General features: G+C 31.9%; 2 protein-coding genes across 31 annotated transcripts; both read right to left on the reverse strand.

The window, feature by feature from the left end:
• Positions 1 to 423: 423 nt before the first annotated feature.
• Positions 424 to 1,566, reverse strand: LOC105230635 (uncharacterized). Its single transcript, XM_011211541.3, has 4 exons — positions 1,414 to 1,566; positions 930 to 1,194; positions 774 to 868; positions 424 to 713 (listed from the first exon to the last, which is right to left on the reverse strand). Exons 2-4 carry the CDS (start codon positions 1,184 to 1,186, stop codon positions 568 to 570), a joined length of 498 nt encoding a protein of 165 aa, XP_011209843.2. The 5' UTR covers positions 1,187 to 1,194; positions 1,414 to 1,566; the 3' UTR covers positions 424 to 567.
• A 2,089-nt stretch (positions 1,567 to 3,655) lies between these two features.
• LOC105230636 (uncharacterized) lies at positions 3,656 to 21,741 on the reverse strand. Of its 30 annotated transcripts, XM_049452229.1 has the most exons (13): positions 14,611 to 14,741; positions 13,377 to 13,452; positions 12,907 to 13,232; positions 12,636 to 12,743; positions 11,330 to 11,499; positions 10,434 to 10,577; positions 10,171 to 10,297; positions 9,312 to 9,332; positions 8,345 to 8,658; positions 5,731 to 5,985; positions 5,249 to 5,341; positions 4,629 to 4,784; positions 3,656 to 4,560 (listed from the first exon to the last, which is right to left on the reverse strand). In XM_049452229.1, exons 3-13 carry the CDS (start codon positions 13,109 to 13,111, stop codon positions 4,423 to 4,425), a joined length of 1,731 nt encoding a protein of 576 aa, XP_049308186.1. In that variant the 5' UTR covers positions 13,112 to 13,232; positions 13,377 to 13,452; positions 14,611 to 14,741; the 3' UTR covers positions 3,656 to 4,422. The 30 variants fall into 30 exon arrangements, 26 of the variants coding, with proteins under 26 accessions (XP_049308186.1, XP_049308175.1, XP_049308179.1 ...); XM_049452218.1 differs by lacking the exon at positions 14,611 to 14,741 and adding an exon at positions 21,681 to 21,741 and having other exon boundaries at positions 12,907 to 13,456; XM_049452222.1 differs by lacking the exon at positions 14,611 to 14,741 and adding an exon at positions 21,681 to 21,699 and having other exon boundaries at positions 12,907 to 13,452.
• Between the last annotated feature and the right edge of the window lie 170 nt (positions 21,742 to 21,911).

The raw sequence follows: 21,911 nt of genomic DNA on the forward strand, positions 1-21,911 counted from the left end.
TGTATGTAGTTTTTCCCTTCATTCTTCTAATTACAGTAACATACATTTGTATATGAGTTTAATAATTTTTTACCGACCAGTCAATTGCCGTGTAGGAATGATCTTTGTTGTAGCTCAGTATCGGTGTAAAAATCATGGTAGTATATATAAGGAAGGAGGACATACTCTTAGGAGTTACGTTAAGAATCTAAGAAAGGCAGTGAAAATTAACGTTTTTAACAATAATTTGTTGTGATTAGGCAAAATATATTTACAAGAGTAAGAGTGGATTTCGTATACCATTTTATACTGGTAACCGAGCTGTGCAATTAGTACAAGAGTTACAATTTATAAAACAGTTCAGAACTTAAAACGAAATGAATTCACCAAATTATTTTTCACATTATGTGAACGATATGAAAAAAGAAATAAAACTAATGAGACTTTAAATATAAAGCATTCGGTACACTAGCAAGGCTTTGTACTTGTATTAATTTCTAATTTGCTTCTTTAATACACTTAACTGTAAATTTTTACAATATTTAAAAGCAAATGTTTTTCGTTTTTCTTTTGCATACATCTTTATTTTTAATTCTCAGCGGTACGTTTGGCAGGGTCTTTCATCAGAGTAAAGTCATGAAGAACACCATTTAAAGAACCTTGTTGATGTTTGATTGGTGGAAAAAACTCCCATCCTTCTTCCTTTGATAGTTTTTTCACAGCACCTGCTATACCTTTATATACAAAATATATATGTGCTTTACAAAATTTTCAGAACATATTCATTTACTTACCAAGAAACAGACCAGCAACGAGGCCGGCAACATGATTCCGTCTCCATGCACCGTACACAGCACCAGCGGCAAAACCGCCAATAACATAATTCAATCTGAAATTAAAAGTATGTTTATATTTGGTGTATTAGTTTAATTTAAGAGGTATGTTATTACTTGTCATCCTTGGCGCGTACATTCGTCGCAACCAAAGTTGACAATGTGAACGCAGTTGCCATGCCCATCATTGGACCTGTGTTGTATGCAAATCGTGCTAATGTTGGTAGGTATCCTTGTGGTTTGGATAACATTAATACATCGAAAGTTGACCATGCTAGTCCGGTGCCAATGGCATATTTATTTGTGGCCACTATTTTTCCAAATGCATCCTGTCCATCAGGATGATCGTAATATTGTGATTTCAGGATCGACATTGTAAATGCTTCAAAAAATGTATAAAAAGTATATATTTATATTGAATATGAATTATAATAATTATTGGAATATTTTGATACACATTATGGTTTGAAATAAGCCTTTTTAAAACAGAAAACCATGTCATTGATAGGAAATGACTATATTTTTATACTTGCATTAGTGGAGATATTTTTGAATACATTTTTTAATTTGATATTCTTAGTTTTAAACACAATTTACTCACAATTTTACGTAATTTCCTTTCGAAAACAGTTGTAGCCGTATAAAGAATATTTTGACAAACAATCAGATGTTATTAATTGGAGAGTAGTGTGGCCACATATTTATTTTTATTAAGATTTATATTTTAATATGTTTTATAAATAATGAATCAAATAAAATATTATAAAAGAATAATAAAATACGTAAATATATTGATGTACTTTCTAAAATTAGAGATAAAATGGTTCAAACTATTAGAATTAAAATATAGTAAACATTTATTTTGAACAAAAGGTTTATGTTTGACTTAATTCAAACTGTTGCTTCCCTTTACTTCAAACTTATAGCGTGGTAAGAGTGCATACTATTTACGCAGCGGAAAAGCAAACAAGCGGCAACTGATTTGACAGTGTGCACTTACGTTTCAATTAGTTAACGGCGCGAAACCGTGAACTGAGTCAGCTGATACGATCTGTCCTATGAGAGTGCAGTGGATTGTTAATGCGTAATCTACCGGAGAACCATTTGGTAGACCAACTCTCAACTTTTTGCATACGGCAAGGTATTCAAGTGACATTTGACAACTTGACATCGATTCGCTCGTGAAAAATAATTGGTGGCAATAACGCTGCATCTCCACAGACAAAGTACATTGGCTAACAATCTGTCAAATACATTGCCATTTAGGTTGGCAATGCTCTTATTTTATATTTTATTTTAGATCATAAAATATGTAAGTATTCTTGTGCATGTTTTGAGCTACTGAACCGTTTAAAATTTGTATATATGAGGATGACAAAATTGTATTTTGGTACTTTTATTTTACAAATGTATTTTTTGGAAAAAAATTTCATATTATAAGTCCTAAATAATTATTATTTACCAATTAAATTAATTAATTACATATGAGCAATGATATTTACATATGCTAACAAATATCATTAAAATATTGCACATGCAAATGTATGCATTTAATTAACTGTCATGGTTTATTAAAATTACGTTTTGAATGAAAACCGCTCTGTCAAACCACCAAAATAACAGTAAATTGCTAGCAATGAAAGGCATGGAATATATTAAGCCATCAATTGCAAAATATTAGCAATGTGCTGTCTTCAAGGCAACATTGCCAGCAATCCCGATTTTTGACAATTTAATTTTTTTCATTTCTACTATTTTCCAATTGGATCAGAAATTATGTTACCAGATCTGTTGATAAAGAACAAAATACGGAATACTTGCATCATTATGAATCATTTTAAGCTAATTGCTGTCTTAGGATGCACCTAGGCCTTTAGGAGAAACATTGTGATACCACTGGGACTAAAGTCCCCTCACTCTATGGTTCCTCTCTGAACCTCCTCATGCCTCTGATAAATTTTTTCCGGGATTGGTTCCACCAACACTCGGCTATGTTTTTAATATGTCAAGTGGCAATTCTATTTACTTTCGAAAATCTGGGGGAACTTTTTAATTATCATAAAATGCCCCTTGTTGCCGTCAACTAATTCCATACGTCTATCGTTCAGGTTTGGTTTCCACGAAAACTTTCTGTCTAAAATTAGTTCCAGGCTGCTTACCTTATCTTCGATTACTAGCATGGCATCTTTTAATAACAGCGGAGTATTTTCTGCCTTAGTAAACAATACTAACTATGTCTTGCCCATGAGCGTCTGTCAATTAATTTACCTAGATGCCAAGATCTATGGAACTATTAACACTTTTATTGACTCCTTACTAGTGACCTTTGCGCTACTTGGTTCTGGATATTTTAGTAGGATTAAACTCTGACCTACTAAACATATTCCCTGCCAAACCAACTCCCTATGGTAAAGCGATTTCGGTGGCAATGGCCTTTTGAAAATGTGACAAATTTCGCTATTAGGTTTCTGCCTTTGTTTAAAGAAATATTTTCCCCTCTTTGAGTAAAGACGCTGATCCAATAATTATAAATTATAGTATATGTTTATACCATTGCAACATATTGCTACACAGTATAATGGTTTTGTTCATCTAACGGTGCATTTCTTAAAACTAATCGATATAGGGCTATATTCATATACATGTATTTATATATATACATATATATATATATGTATATATAACCAGGATGACGAGACGAGTTATAAAATATATAAGCAAAATACCACAGATTTTATTCTCAATTGGAACTTTCGTCAACTCGATCTAAATTTGTAAAAAAGCTTTTATCTGAAGAATTTTATTTACCCACCTTTTGATCTCATTGCAAAATTAAATAAATATTATTTTTATTTTACTAATTGTATTCTATTTCAATTCGGGGTATTTTACAAACAATTGTATATACATACATACATACATATGTATGTACTCTTGACAAATCACTGGCTAAATAAATTTATGTTGTTAGATGCATAAATATATATAAATTTTTTAAATAAACAATTATAATGAAAACATTTTCTAACTTTTTTAGTTTAGGATATGTGAGCATCAATGTGAAAATTTAGTTAATTTTGATTTTTTGGCATACTAAATATTTTGAGCACACATGTACACATTTATGTACATAAGAATACGAGCAAAAGTGGATAAACAGGAGAAGCGTTAGAATTTAATAGATAAAGAAATATAACGGATATAGAAATTGAAATTAATATTAAAAGAATTTCCATACAACGGAAGTACATGATTTTATTTTTGTTTACGACAAATATACACTTAACAAAATAATCAGAGTCTAGCAATACTCATGCACGACGTAAACTTCTCGGTCTTGGATAGCAATTTCAGTTCAAAGTTCAACGCTAAATCGATACGACTTAGAAAATACTATAAACGTACAATTCATTCATAGAGATTACCATAATATTATTGAAATTTATATAATTATTCATGTATATAATTCCCTTATTAATTGCCGAATATATTTGCGAATCATTGAGAAGATCTACGTCCAAGTCATTTGAAGAAGTTTTGACCGAAATCCAATTTACTTATTTTGTACATTGAATTTAGTAAAGTACATATTCACTTTTTGAAATAATTTCTATTTTTCGTCAGCACCAATTATTTCGATATCATCCGCCAGGGGACTTTCGATTTCCGGTTCATTTTCCACATAATTATTTTCATGACTTGTATCCAAATTGATTAGCGATAATGTCATCTTACTACTCAACACCACCTGAAGAATATATCAAAATAAAAGTATAATTAAATGGTCCTTTACACTAATCTTTTTCCACTATTTACCGCTGGCTCCTCTGGTGACCCATTGAGCTCTTTATCATAAACTTCCTCAGTTTTTATTTCCGAATCGGTAACCAATATTTGTGACTCGTGCGCCAAAGCACCTTCTAAATAGATGGATTGCGGTTCAGGCGCCTGACTTTCGTTATTATCATTGGACTAAACAATTTGAACAGAAAGAAGTTACATTATTACAATTAATAACAATTTTAACACTACGGAAAATATGCCATCATTTAAAAGCAAAAACTCAAATAGGTGTTAATCATATGCATGCCCTATGACAGTGGATGCACATATTTAATAAAAGCAGATTTACTTAACGATAAACAGCTCAAGGAGCTAGACCAGTATTAACGAGGCCTCCATTTTATGAAAAATTGAAATTTTTCTTAAACTTATAATATTGAGGCTTTTAGACTGGCTTAACCCCTTAAAATGAACACTGCGTTTTGTGTTGTATTACGATAGATTTTTATAATTAAATGAGTGAACCATGAACAAGAACCATTCAATTAAATGGATATCGGGTAATTGGAAGAGTTGTGCAATGTTTATGATGACTCGAGAGATTCAGTAAGAGCACATTTGTAATTGCATTCGCGATAGCCTGGTGCACTTACATGTTCATGGTGCGAAAAGAAAACAGGTGTTGGAGGGCGGCCTGTCCACTTTTGGCCACCCTCACAACTTGCTGTCACCTCCATTCCAAGAACCTAAACAATATTGAAAGATTAGAAGATACAATAGTATTACAAAATATAAAAATTATGGAAATTTCTTTTTCAAATGACTATCAAAGCTAACTAACATTTAGATCTAACTTTTCAACATATAGCTGTTAGTTGTTTTTTATTGAGATTTTTTTCGAACTCTAAGTGTCTGTAACATTTATTTAATGTGCATTTATAATTTGAGGCTCTTGTAAACAAGCGGAAATCGAAAAATGCCAAACAACAATTCCCTTTATATAAAGTCTTTGTAAAATGCAAAAGAAAAAAATATAAATTATGCATGCATACATAATACATGTATAATTATTATGTATATGTACATGAATAGTTTCAAAATATGTTGTTTTTTTAGTTTATAATCAAATACTTACCGCCACTGATCGATCAGCACTGCCTTCCCTTTTCATTCGTTGTTGGATGTTCTTTTGTTCAGCATCGCCTGTGGTTTTACTAATAGGACTCTGCACTTCATTTTTATGTTCTCTATCTACATTCGAGGGAGTTTCACTATTCGCCAGATTTAGCTCGTTTGTATCTTTATAATCTACATGCTCATGTTCCTGCTCAGATTTCGTATGCCCATTGGAAATGCCTCCAAAGTTCGATGTCGGATTTTCGCTTGATTTCTGAGTTTATTAAGATATGTAAGAATGTTAAAGCTTATACATATACTATATTTGCACATAGCCATTGTAATAATTTTGTATTTTAAAAGACTCAGATAATTGCAACAAAACCAATCAAAATGAAGCGATTATTTAGCTATATTTTATATGAAAATTTATATATACCATATGTGGTTTAATGTTTAGTGAAGAACATGCTATACTCCAGTTACATAAATTATAATAAAAACACAAATGAATAATAAATAAATGACCAACACAATCAGGCATTCAAAATTAAACAGTTAGTATGGAGTAAGAACAACTTAAATAATATTTAAGATAATTAAGATATGATTTTGAGCTTCAAAACAATTGGTTAGAGTAAATATAAATAGATTTTGATATTCGTAGCAGGTACTTTGAGTACGAATTTAGCGAAAACGGTCATGAAATAAATTTACATATGTGAGCGGGGCTAACCTTAGGTGTATCTGAAGTCGCATTATTCTCTCGTAATTTTATTTGCTCATCGGCAGCATCAATTAAACCTTGAATTGCTGTTACAACTACTCGTTTTTTCACGCATATATGTGTTTTTGTTTGAGTAGTGCATTGATTTCAATTTTGTCGAATTTTTATGGTTGTATGGAAAGAATAATGAAAAAGAAAGGATTGGTATTTAATTTTTGCTGAAGAGAACATTTTATAAATGTACTTATACCTATGTATATGTGTTGAAAGTGAATAATGAAGTAATATGACTGAAAGAAATTGCAATTTTGAATGATCCGTGGTGAGAAGAGATGAGATTTTTCACCGGTAATAGCCGAAATATGATATAGAGGCAGAAGTATATCACAGTAACTTAGTTATGGAATAATTTCGAAAACATACCACATGTAAGTAATACAAAAAATCATTTAAAATATGTCCTCTTCTTGATTGGTTCCTTTACCAATTGGTACCAATACCATTAGATTTTATAAATACTTTTCTCAAACTAATTGCGAATGATTGAAATTACGATACATATTTTTTAATATTTAGAAGTTAGTAGTGTTTATGGAAACATGCATTTATACAAAAAATTTAAGTTTTATGGCATGCCTAGGGTTCAAGGGAAGTTGGGGTATAGGACGCACAGCTTCATCGTACTCGTATACCAATGAGGGGCCGAAAGATAAAATATTCGAGGGAGAGCGGCTAAGTGCCACATAGCACTATAGAAACGCAAACTCTGTTATACAATTTCAACTGATTTTCATACAATATGTAGTATGGATTATTTTCAAGAATGCCTTTCACTTTGTTAATTACTTCTTGATTGAATCAGTAGGTGCTGCATAATTTTGGGGCCAACGGGTTGTGTTGTAGGCAATTTGAAATTGAATTGTAGAATTTATGCATTAGACAAACAATTTACATATGTATATCTATTTGCTAGTACTTAGGTTGGTGGTGTGTTGGCGTTAGAGCTGACTCTTAGATGATTTTCGTTCTTTATTTGATTCGTTGTGAATATTCTAATTCATTTTACTCTTTATAAATTGTATGGCGATCATCTTGAAATGAACATATGAATAAAAATAATATAATAAAACATATTTTTAATTAAGTCTATTATGAACACAAAAAGCTACAAATTATTGATTCAATTAACTTCGATATTTAGATAATATTTATAAAAACTTAATTTCTTACAAATGTACTTAAAAAATTACAACTAAAATGAATTTGCAAAATACTTGGCAAAATACTTGCTGAAGTTGTATTTTGTGTTGTACAACTGTACTATATAAAATATATACTACATGTAAACTAATTCCGTTAATGATATGAAAGCCCTAACATAACCCGTCGAAATATTCTTTTTCTGCTCTAGTAACGAACCAGCAATTGAAATAAGAGTAAAATCGATAATTCTGGTAAATAGTATTATCTACGCTCTTAACCTTCAATATAACATACTACTTTTTTGTGGAATTTGTTTAAAAAATTTTTGTTTATCACATTTATGGACATATGTGTGTACTTCCACCTGCTGTACATACATAAGTGAAATTTTGTTTATGTGAGAGATCAATGGATATTTTTCTCCTTTTCAGTAACAGGTTCATATATACGTATTTATGTATAATTAAATCTTAAACACTTATTTTGATAAAAAATAGCAACTTCAGCGTATATTTATTGCACTAAATCTGTCCCTAGCAGATCAATAAATTTAAGATTGTAATGCAATTTGACTTGAACCGCTTGTTCATTGATAAATATGTACTATATGTTTGTATTAATGAACTTTGCTTAAGGAAACGTCTACAGTTTGCAATAAATGAGTGTGTATGTATGTATATGTTTTGGGGAGCGTCTATCTAACCTTAGCTTCGTATTGATCTGAGTTCATTTCTGCGATCAATTTTGCCATCGCCTTTTCGGTATCCTCAAGCTTTTTACGCAATTTCTCAATTTCCATCAATTGTTCAGTTTCCTTGCTGTATCCGGCAGCCAAGCTTCCCCCAGCGCCAGTGCCAACACCACCAAAAGTGCTGGGTATACCATGACTGTGCTGCTTCAGCTGCGTCGAAAGAATGGATGCCGCCGTGGCAGTTGCCAAACTGGCATTGTAAAGCTCGCTACCACTTGCAACACCGCCGCCACCACCACTGCTGATCTGTTCATGTGGTTTGGACCCTAGAATGTTATTGGTTTCGGTATTTCGTTTCAGTGGATTAATATACAACACACTCCACTTTTAATCTCTAGTTTCTTATAATACACATTGCTTAATTTTGTCGCTTAATAAAATTATGAGTAAATTCAAAATAGTATGACGATAAAATCTACGTACATAAATGCGCAAAGTAAATACAAATGTATGCATCTGCAAGCGTTAACGGGATAAGTTGTGTATGTAATCGGATGTTCATTTTTATAGTAAAATGGAATAAGGCTTAAGTTAAGGTATGTAAATATGTGGGTGTCTGTGTTATTACAACATCATAATACTTTACAACAACAAAAGTCGGATATTAGCTTAAGTTAAGCTTAATGGGCTTTGGTGTGAATAAATAATAATAATGAAAAGGTAAAAAGTCTTGTGCCCTTTGCAGTTATGAGTAAATATCTATCAGTTTTACAGTGCTTTCTAAAGAAATCGCAATAAATCGTTCATGAGTAAAAGTATGTTTTTAAGTACACAGTCAGAAAAGTAGGACATATTTTAAAATGATTGAGATAAAAACTAGAAAAAAATACTTTCAACTAAAATGTAATCACGTTTTATAAGTATGCGTGTGTAATGTTCATTCATATATACTCGCATTGTTTTGAAAAATTTTGCTTACTTGCTTGATGTTCGCGCCACCCTGATTTATAATTTTAGATGAAGATAAACGAAGTAAGTTACGATTGAGTATAAATTAAAAAAATTACATATTTTTATATTTGTGGATAAATGTATATTTTCTAAAATTAAAATAATGCATGGAATAAACCTACGATGAAAAATACTTACATACATACATAAACGAATGCGAATATGTGATTGAAATATTATAACCTTAACCATCAGATGTTTTGTTATACCCATGATATGAAAAAGTAAAACGTTCCACCTAATGACAGACGTTGTCGCATTAACTATTACACGTTTGGCTAAGAATTATGATTTTTTCATATAAAATTCCATTTATTAAGTAATTCCATTTTATAAGTTCATTAAATCACAACGAACATTTAAAAACAGAGAAGTAGAGTCTGGGATTAGTACCCAAACATAAGAGCTTGATAGACAGCAAACAATAATTAATATATACTACATATTCAAATAAAATTTAATTGCTAACGCCGTGGTAACGTTTACTTTAACAATATTTAAACACAAGTATTTCCTTTTTGGTGCGAACTTTACTATAGAAGTTTAATATAGATATGTATGTATGTTTTTTTACAATCCTTTCTATTTTCAATCGCAAAAGTAGAATGGACCGACTCAAACAAGTACGCAACATAGAGCTAAGGTCATATCTTTTTATATTGCTACAAAAACCCGTTAGATGAACCAATAATATTGGGGAGAATGTACATATGGTTCTCTTTACGCACCTACACATACTTGTTTCAATGATTGGATAACAATGATTTAGAAACAAGACCTCAGAGTTTAAATTACTTATCAAAATATAGATACATATGTTAACTCACCTAGTTTAGAATTATTCGCTTCGTCAACTTGTCTTCCATTTTCTTGACCAAAGACTTCTTTTCTAAAGTCGGGATTGGTAGGCATGGGTCCATAAGGTGCATTCGGCGTTGGCCGCTTGAACACTATCTGTGAAGTAATAATAAGAAAATCAATTACTAAGCCATTTTCTGGAGTTTTCTGGAATTTTGAAAATTTGAAGGCTATTTAGATGGCAAATATAGTTGCTTAATACCAAAAAATTTATCTAAATTAATTTGTTTACCTTCATAATCGTGTAACCGAAGAAGACTATTATCCCAATTGTATAAAGTGGCATTATGAAGCCCATACTATTACCAGCACGGGCCTGCGGTTGATGCATAGATCCGGCGCCCATGGGTGGGCGCATTCCGGGAATAGGGCCAGGCTGTAAAGTTAAATGTATAATAACTTGGAATCCATGGACGTATGTAAAAATATTTGTTTATTATAATTGTGTTGGGTACATTGAATGTAAGAGTTCAGTATGTGACTGCGAGAGCATTAAAACACTAATGATATCCATTACATTCATACCACAAAAACACATATGTGCACACATTTATTATTCAATTGGCTATGTGTTTCCAATGTAAATGCAGAATTTATGTATGAACGAAAACAAATCGAAATGATCTTGGAAGAGAAAAGCGAAAGTTTTAGGTAGAGCGAAAAGTGTGCGAGTAATTTTGACCGTGAATTTTTTAATTTCTACTCAGAGTTCATTATCGCTATATGTATGAACACGAACATCGGTAGTATGCTGGACTAGTGGTGGTGTTATTCATCGCTACATATGTACATATGTATGTACCTATTACTATGTCTATATGTATATATGCTTTTGTTTATGAAAATTTAAATTGTTTTATGTTTATAGCTAGTCCATTTAAAGCGAATTGGTTAAATAAAAAAAAATCGTAGGACATAAACGGGGACTCTGACTAATTCCAGAGTGCGGTAAAGGGAAACTTACAAAATCGAGAATAATTATGTTATTATAATATACTATACATACATATATTTAAGTATGTATAATAAGACCTTTAAGAAATGAAAAGTATCAGTACGTTACGAGTATAGCGTTATTAGATTAAAAGGTCGGGACGTCAGTTTAAACCGTCTACATGTTATACTCACGCGGCCATCAACGACACGTGGCGGTGGATTGCTGGCTGATCCTTTGCGCTCCAAAATTGGCACTGTCGGTGTAGTTGCGGGAATGGCACGACCCCGTTCACGCATCGCTTGATAGATGGATTCGGGATGTAAATGTGCTGGACGCTCCTGCCGTAAACCTGGATTAGAATCTATTATTACATGGTGATTACCAATAAAAGTACATTTCTAAAACTTGTGTTAGTGTTGCTACGAAAAAATAAATAAAATATCGTTAAGGCGAAAAAAGTATACATTTTCCAAAAATAAGCTTTAGTCATATTTATCAACTATATTCAACAGTTAGTACAAACTTCAAAACATATGTATGTGTATTCATAAAACTTCTTCCTCTAAAATTCTGGGATGTGTACATACATACATTGTATGTATGTGTAAATAGATACATTCATAGTAAAGATATACTTTCCTAAACTCTATGAAAACTGATAATTACTCGTACATTAAGACAGACGAAATTTATCAATCAGATGTTTCTGTGTTTTCGTTAGTTTGTTTTTACGAGGCATATACTGTATTGTTCTTCCTTTGGGCTTGATGTCATAGTAAAATAATATTCGCAGAATAAGAGTAAACCCTTTATGCAAGACGCATTGAATCAAACACTGTTGGCTTTACATAAATTCCATTTCTAAGGGGCCTGAAGATAATAGTTTAGTTGAAAACATTTTTGATATTTGGACCGATAAGGGAAAAATGTCAAGGTGTAAATGCAGACACAAATCGATTGATTAACGTTTGCTACAAAGCATGGAAACTATACTAAGGATACCACGACCGTCGTTGTATGATTGTTATTAATCAAATTCGTAACTAGATTTCCTATTTGGAACAGCTTTAGTATGCACTATCTTTTTCGATTTCCTTTTCTTCCGGTAATATTACTTCCTTCTTCTTCTTTACTGGCGTAGACACCGCTTGTAAAGAAGAAGAAGGAAGTAATATTACCGGAATATTACTTCCCCTGGAACTAAAAATAGACACGAAACCGCGGGTTAAAGGATACCACTTTTATAAAACGTTTTTTTGGCCCTCAAACAATATTAAACACATTTCGGTTACGCAAACTAACTTTTATTAGTAATCCATAAATTTAAAGCCTATTAATATGTACAAAATAACTAATTTCGGGAGGGTCGATCGGTTTTAAGTTTCTTGGTGTTAGGCCGAATTTCATGAAATTAACGATATAATGATGCATTTTTTAAAGATTTAGTAGTGACAGCATAACAATATTATTTAAATGTGTAAACATGTGAAAACATACTCATCTCTCCGGTATATAAATTCAGTTGCTTGCGGTACAATTGTGGACCAATTTCTGTTGGAGTTTCATTCAGAAATTTATCTCTGTCAATAACAACATCACAACAACCTGAATATTGATACACAACACAGCACGCACAATTTTACAACAGATATACGTTTTCCATACAAAAGAAAAAATGTGAAAAATAATATACCGATTATTATAAATTGAAATAATGAAAAGAAAACTGGCAAATATTGTGTATTCGGATAATTTTTGGCCTACTCACCTCCCGGTCCAAGTTGATCCTTTAAATTTCCACTTTTCGCGGGCACGTTGCTACCGAACATCATCGGATAGAATACCTTCGGCCAAAGTATTGCAATGCAACCAACTACGGTCACAATTATGACGGCTGTTTTTTTAGGACTCAGTCCATCCTGCATTTGGAAAAGATGACTGGATTGCCTCCGCTGTGAACGCGTTTGTTGCATTTTTGCTTTATTGATTTTTCGATATTTTCGGCCTCCAAAAATTATTTATTGCTTAAACGGTGACTATTCTGAATATATTTGTGTGTATGCGTATGTACATATGTATAAAAAATATTCCAATTTCTCCACAGGTATTGCAAATATGTATGTACGTATAATTATAGTGGTTCTGAATTCAGCTTTTAAATCTTTTTCAAATTTGTTGTTGTGTGTATTTTCTCATTTATTTAAAACTATTTTTTATTATTCGTTGATTAATTATATGTAGTTATACTATTTATGTTATCGGTTTTTCGATTTTTTTTTAAATCTGTTTGTTGTTGAATTTTATTTTGCCATTTCTATCTGAAAAAAATACATTTTTGATGATTGTTCGTCATTTGATGTCTTTCCGGTTGCCCGAATAAGTCACAGTTTTTTTAACTATGTATTTTCTTAATACTGCATATTTGCAGCAGTTTAAAAAATAAAAATTAATAGATTTAGTTGGGAACTTGAACATGAATGCTTATATGTAAAAGATAAATGTGTCCCAACTAGAATATTTTGTTGCAAAGTAAAAAAAATATAATAAATAGTTTGTGAATAAGGGTGCTGATAATAACAACTGAATTTGAGATACTGACATAGTATACAATTAATTAATTAGTAAAAATATTAAATTTAAGGCATTCAACTTCACCATTAATTAATAAAAACATTTCCTTTTGTCACTTTATATCGTATGTACAATATACACTTTAGCTAGATGTTTTTCAGAGCCACTGGCCTCATTGGCACGGCCTTGACTTGAACCCACAGCCTAATTGGTTGAACTGATACACTCAACAGCTATAATAACCGGAACCAAATCGGGTAGTCTGTTTATGCATTGATGTAATTATTAAACGCACAAATGTAACTCCCTGTATGTAGATAACTTTATATGTAAAGCTAATGTTAAGATGCTCCAACGTATAAAAATCACTTTTCACCTGTAAATGGTGGATGCATTTACGAAAAGCGTTATCAAGTTTGATGTATGGTACGAGTATATGAAGGATTCACGTTATTTTTTCATAGTAATAAATATATTTATATAGTTTGCGCGCTTGTACATACATATGTGTACTTGGTTCACTTCATTACTACTTTTATTTTAAATGCATAATGTATGGACATATGCATGTAGTATTCATTTAAATTTGTTATTACATAAAATTTTGCGATCCGCACTGCGTTTTGTGCCTAATAACACATTTTGCCCGTAATTATTTATTTTTAGCTCACATCTTGAGCATTTCAAATTTAAAAATTTTCAGTATCTTCGGTATTTGTTCCACAACGAGCCAAAATTTACGTATATATATATGTATGTATGTATATATGTATATGTATTTGTTTTCCAAGACAAATACTATTAAACTTAATCAAATTATTAATAGATAAATAATGCGATTTTATCGTTGTTTCAATTGAAATTTTATTTTAAATGGACATTTCTCAATTTAATAATATACCGCTTTATTTAAACGTATTCCATCACTTTATACATGTACATATGTATGTATGCAGAGACATTGTTTGTATGTTTTTGGAACCTTACACTAAAGTCGATGCTCACGTTCGATCTAGTCAAGTAGAACTCGGAGACTACCTGGATGGCGAAATTTCGTCTTCGAAGTGAAAACTTTTAGACTATCACCACAACCACCATCAAAGCCGCACTCACTGTGCAAATGTGTTTGCATGCATACTTTCGCATATGTATACCAATGTTCCAATCATCGTTTCCACCAGGCATAATCCATCTTTTTTTTTTAGTCAATGGCGTCTATTGCATTCGCGTCTGTGAGTAATATTTTTATGAAAATTGTCGTTCATTGTCTACTGTGTATTTCCCGAACTCTAACAATTTGTTGTTTGAACTGAATACGTACATACACACATAGGCCTTTTCATAAACACATCATACCAGTTTTTCACTTAACACATTCTCTCTCGCGATTTTCCTCTATTCACTGTGCCACTCAATATATTTTCCTTCTTCAATGTACGAAAAATTTGCACTATTGCTTTGCTCTTCTCAATATGTTTTGTTTGTATGTAGATACATAAGAAAATATCAAAGCCTTTGTTTACATTATTTGTACTGCACTTGACCAATCTCGGTAATGAGAAATCGAAGAAACTTACTAAGCATTGAGCTACATACATACTCATGTATGTATCAATTTTAGAGTCCATAAATACATATGTACATTTTCATACATGGGGCAGAAAAAGTTATAACACTTTTCCATATACATACATACATACATATACATACATATAAACTTTTAATCTAATTTCTTTACTATTTCGACACACAAATGATATTTTTTATCACAATATGTCACATGTTTTTAAATTTGAGTACTCATTTCTTATGGTGATCCAAAGGTGACTTGATATTACGGGAAGCTTTCGATTTTCTGGTACATTATTATTCTAAAGCGACATGTTGCCACAGAGTAAAAATTATTGTTCACCTAATAATAATAATACCCAACGGTTACCCTCCTCCCGCCCAACCGACGCGAGGGGCGCAATCCGCGAACGAGCGGAATTAGCCGAGTCATAAAAGGCAAGAGAGTTTTAAGCGTTGCGATCTTAAGCTGCTCAGCCACAGAAACAAAAATTTCAACAGCCAAAATTAAGAATTAAATTAAAGTTTATACCTTTACTTGTTAAGATTAGCTAAAATAATTTTTTTAATTGTAAAAAGTGAGTCTGTGAAATCAAATGTGCTGGAATGAAAATTGAAATCATGACATATACGGCGGAATGGTTCGTTTAACTCAAAATTTGTTCTAGAAAATTTTAAAAGTAAGGGTCTAAACTGCCTGATAGAGCGAGCGGGGACGTTAAAATTAATATCAGAAAGAGAGATGGGCTACAGACTGACCCATTCGCGAGTTTTACAAGAAATATTATACCAACCATCTTCCTACGACTAGCGAGTGTCGGGAGATTTATAAGTTTTAAACGGTTAGTGTAAGGGGGAAGATTTAAACTGGAATCCCAATGCAAATGATTTAAGGCAAAAAGTAAGAATTGTTTTTGAACGGGCTCTAACTTATCCGAATGGACTTGGTAACTAGGGTTCCATACCACAGAAGCATACTCTAATATAGGCCTCACCAGAGATGTAAAAAGAATTTTTGTGGTAAGCGGATCTCTAAATTCTTTAGACCAACGTTTAACAAAACTAAGAGCGCCTTTAGCTTTAAAAACCGTGGAAGATACGTGAAGATTAAAATTGAGTTTGGGGTCCATAGTTACTCCCAGATCAACAAAACTGCATACTTGCTCCAACCTAAAGTTTTGTATTGTGTATGAAGTTGGGTCTACAGATCTACGTGAAAAGCACATTGTTATACATTTTTTAAGGTTCAATGGCATGTCATTTCTATCACACCAAGAAACTAGGTTGTTTAAGTCTGTTTGCAACTGGCATCTTTCGTTGTTTGAAGTATACGTTTTAAAAAGTTTTACATCGTCAGCATATAATAAGACTTTTGAAAACTTAACAACAGATGATATGTCATTAATAAATAACGAGAACAGAATTGGACCAAGATGGCTACCTTGTGGAACGCCTGAAGGAACATTGATTATGTCAGAAAAAGTATCGTTAAATAAGACTTGTTGAATTCTATTGCTAAGATAAGAAGCAACCCATTTTAGAAATATTGGTTGAAAACCGAGAAGATCAAGTTTATTCAAAAGAATTGAATGGTTTACTTTATCAAAAGCTTTACTGAAATCAGTGTATATAACATCAGTATTCTTATTCTCCCTAAAGCCAGCTGATACATGTGATACAAATTCAAGCAAGTTAGTTATTGTAGATTTCCCTTTACGAAAACCGTGCTGAGAACAAGAAATTAGTGGAGAGATCCGGAAGGTTATGTCGTCTGTTATAATTGCTTCAAAAAGTTTAGGTATAGCAGACAATTTTGCTATTCCCCTATAGTTTTCAATAGATGACCTAAATCCACTCTTATGTAAAGGAATTATAAATGACTTTTTCCATATGGGTGGAAATAAGCCTTGCATAAGGGATGAGTTAAATAGTTTTGTTAACAGGTTTTTTAACAGGTAAAACTATTCGAGACAGTTATATGGTATGAATAACGATGAGGAAATAAATTACCACGATGGTGAGATGAATTGATTTCTGTGTGTCACGTGTTCCTTGGCACAATTGCAATTGAGCGAATCGTCTCATGTCATTTAGTAGGTTCATTAGGTAAAATGTATGCACCTTTTTACAACTCTAATATAGAAACATATGTATATGATTACTAAAAATTTCTAATTGTTAAAAAAATTCAAATGTTGTTTGTTTAATGTGAAGCAAAATCGATACAATTAAATTCTAAATATAACTTCATTCAAATGACCTCCACGACTTCTTTTGCAGGAACTAATTCGATGAACCCAATTTTAGTGTACTTTTTCCATTAAATCAAGTCGTATGTCATGAATGCCACGTTCAATATTGACTTCTAAAGCTTGAAGAGAGTCTGGTTTATTGCTAAAGACCAATGACTTGAAGTTACCCACAAGAAGTAGTCAAATGGTATTAAATCACAACTTCCTAGAGGCCATTCAATGTCACAATTTCTTGAAATAATCGAATCTCCAAACTAATTCGGTTGTTATACGTGCTGTGTGGCACATATAGCGCCGTCTTGTTGGAACCAGATATTGTCAATTGGTTATCATCGACAGTAAAGCTGTCTCCTGCTCCATTTCGAAAGAAGTACGGACCAATGATTTCACCAGACTAAAAACCGCACCAAACCGTCAATTTAGGTTTATGTAATGGTTGTTCATAAATAATTTGTGAATTTTCTTCGCACAGTTTTGTTTATTTACCACACCACTCAGATGAAAGTGAGTTTCCTTGGAGATGATGATTTTCTTAGGAAAATCGTTAATTTCAAGTTGTCCCAAGGTGAAATCAGGAAATTCATGACGTTAGAATCGACAAATTACGGTCTTTAGCAACACTTGCCTGAACTACTATTCTTTGTCTTATTGGCACTGGAACATTAAGTAAAGAAAATGTACGCTCGAAATCTTTTTTTTAACAATTTGACGAATAGGGAGAACCAATGCCAAAAGCGCACGAAAAATTGCAATTGGAGAACGATTATTTTGATAATAAAATTGATTAATTTGTAAACGTTGTTGTTGCGTATTTCTTTCCGTGTTTAATTTGTAAACATTACTAAATACAATGGAAAGAAAATTACAAATCATGACATAATAAAAATGCCCGAAACGCCACATAAAAATCATATCATCGATATTGGAAAGAAATAAATAAAATAATTATAAAATGTTCAGTTGTATTCGAACTATCTCTCCCTCGCTTTAATACGTATGTATGTATGTATAAAAGGAAAAAATCTTTGTTGTCCTGGATATATTAGCAAATTTTGATGTTTTGAAGTATTCAGATTACGAGTTTTCTTCATACAAGTCTTGTTTCTATGATTATTGAATATCTTAAATTTCCACCAGTTATCAGCTTCTTAGTAATAAAATTTACTTTTCTGGTTATTATTAGGGTTCACCGCACCTTTTTCGCAAATACCAACATCACGCTTGTGTTATTATATGCAAGTTATTAATAAAGATCAAACGTGAACACATCTCGACAACTCTGCGTTCCAAAGTAACACACATTTAGGAATTTTAAATCAATTTGTCAAAGCTTTGGACGCGGGGGAGATTGCTTTCACTACGGTTGTAGAAAATTTCCAAAACTTACTATGCGAAAGAGGAACAGCGAAATTTGGATGGTTCTCAAGAATGGCACAGATGTTATCAAGGTTATGGCTGTTTCGGAAATTAAAGCTTGGACAAGTTTTTTGTTGATAGATGGGCATTTTTCTAGGTAAGGTTCTGTTTACTTCGATGTATCCTCATTTTTTCGAAAAAAAAACTCTATATATGTTTTTTCATATTTTCTGTTTATTATATTATAAAAAACCAATAAAAAACCAAATAGAACATCATAAATTCTAAAAATACTCCTCAAACTCAACCAGAAACTCGAGCATAGAATATATGTATGTATGTATACACGCCTATGTTTTGAAATTCTTGCAACATTTTGCATTTTGTAGTGTTTAATAGTTTGGCTACCTAACGGTTATTTCTAACACTTAGATGTACCTCCTTCCGAAGGCTTTTCAAGAAATCGGTTTTTTGTTATCTTACTAGGTACATACTATCACAAATTTATGCAAAATTTCGTAAGCCTATTTAAAAATTGAGGAAGATATGCCACTTGAACTTTGTTGCGCCGAGCAGGCCAACTTTTAAGCGCAAACTTTAAACGGCATGGTCTTGAAACGATGTTACGAGTATTCGAATTACTCTTAGATTATGGAAATTTAGTACATAAACCGATTTTCTTCATTCTGATTTTATTAAGGCATAAAAAGCTACCCTGTAAAAAGTGGGGACATAATGAGAAAAATTATTTTTATAATTTAGACAATTTTTAAGGCGACGAAAATTATTGCAAAAAAAGCCAAATTTTTGGAAATTTCTCATAGTTTATGTTGAAGTTTCCTTAAAACCGTATTTTATCTAGAATAAAAAACTCGAGTGAAAGAAAAAGTTCTCTCTAGAGTTTCAGATACAAATTACGTGCGACCACACAACTTACGGGAACGGTCAAAAGTCCAAGTCAGTTCGTGGAAACAACAACCTGAGTATTATTGGAGATATATTGATGAACATGCTTCCCCTGGCAATTTGAAGGTATTTGTAATGTACATATATGAACGGAATCAGATGACGTCCAAAAAACCACGTCTAAGACAAACCAAGTAAGGAAATACCTTCTGATGTTAACGAATGTTATTATTAAAAAATGCTTAGATAGAATTCAAAATTTATTATTCGACGAAATCGTGAATGGATTATAATTAAATTTGGCATTTTATTGAGCTATATTACAGGTGATAAACTCAGTTTAATTGCTAGCTTTATTATCAGCTTCAATTATATTAAAATCATCTTCAAATGAAATATTTGTATGTATCGAAGATGATCAATTTAATATATTCATTTTTTGTTAAAAATGTATACAGAAAGATTGTGACCAAGGTCTAGACCAACAGGCAACAACGCTTAGCGCTGCAGTTACACGATCAAGAACTTGCTATCAATTTGGTCACACAAACTAATGGCCAAAACTGATTTATATTGACAGTCCTAACGTTCTGCTATTAAGCTATTCGAAAATTGATTGAAATACTTTTCTTTTGATATCAGTCCATGAATGTAACGATTTTGCTAAACTATGCGATCAACTATTAAAAAAAAAACGACACAAAAGTCAGCTGGAAAGTCGGAAAGTGGGGGCAAAGAAAGGTCTGGGCTTTAAAACATATTTTAAATCAATTTTATAAACGGATAAATCACACACTGGAAGTTTGAAGATCTAATTTGGCAATATTATATAAACATTTATAGGCAATATTATAAAAGTGCTCTCCGAGTTTCGTTATGGTCCATTTTATCCACAATGATATACTATTATTAGAAAAGCTAGATCCCTCCATTTCATTAATTGTCCGATATAATCGGTAAGATTTCCACCGAAAGTTCGAAAATCTTTCAAAATTGATGCTATATTATAATTAAATACAGGGTGTCCCAAAATTAATGCATTTATGTAGTTAAGTGTTGACAACCCTTAAAAAATCAAATCGTCAGCTGAGAGTTTAGGCTTAGTAAAAATGAAGTGTTACCCGATAGAATAACGCGTCTTTATTAATAAACAGAATAGGTTTTAAGTTCGTCAACTGTAAAGAGATTTTGAAATTGCGGCAATTGTAAATCTTGAGCTACGGGCTTCTGTAAAGTCCTTTTATACTATTCCGAATGCAAAATTTATTGCTCCTGCCGTTTTTGGTTATTGAATTATCGCACTTTTAATAGTTAAAAAAAAACACTTTATACCGATTTCCTATTTTCACACTGTTGGTAGGGGTGAATTTAGTTATGACAGCTCTAGTGGTTTAGGAGATATGTTAATTAAACCTAGGAGAGTGCATCACCACTCCGATTTTTTGAAAATTTTCAACCCTCAGATTTCCCTCTTTGGGCAATTCCCTGTACCAAATTCTAGTATTACATATATCTTAATTTAGGCGAATCTTTAATTTCGCCAATATATAATGCCAATTGACAATTTATTTATTTATGGTTTTGAATAGCGGAAGTAGCTATGTATGTGGATTTGATAAACTACTACGTATGTCATATGTCACAGACTACTTGAAGTATGGCTTAAACTTTCTTTGTACATCTGTTAGATTTTCTATAACCTTTTCAATATACTAATAAACCGATGTTCAATATTCTCACTCAAATATGTACGGAACAGTGATATTTGTAAATTTGTGTACACTTCCAACACTCTTTTGACACACGGAAACTACTGCAATTAACCGCTATAAAAACTCCATCGTTAATCAACTATCATATGTACTTTCAATAATATGAAATCGTTCACCTATGATAAAAGGAACAACGCCGACAAAACTTTTCCCACTTACAAAAATGCCGTTAACACATCTACTAATAATATAAAAATCAATAATGGTAGGTATTGTCACCTAAAAAGCATGGTTGCCAAGTTTGATACAAAAATTTGCGTTTGAAAGCAAAAACCTAAAAAAGAGAAAATGGAAAGAAAATATATACATACATTTTTATCTTTGTTAATTACAAACTGTTAATATTA

The sequence above is a fragment of the Bactrocera dorsalis genome, chromosome 3 (assembly GCF_023373825.1).
Source record: "Bactrocera dorsalis isolate Fly_Bdor chromosome 3, ASM2337382v1, whole genome shotgun sequence".
NCBI lineage: Eukaryota > Metazoa > Arthropoda > Insecta > Diptera > Tephritidae > Bactrocera > Bactrocera dorsalis.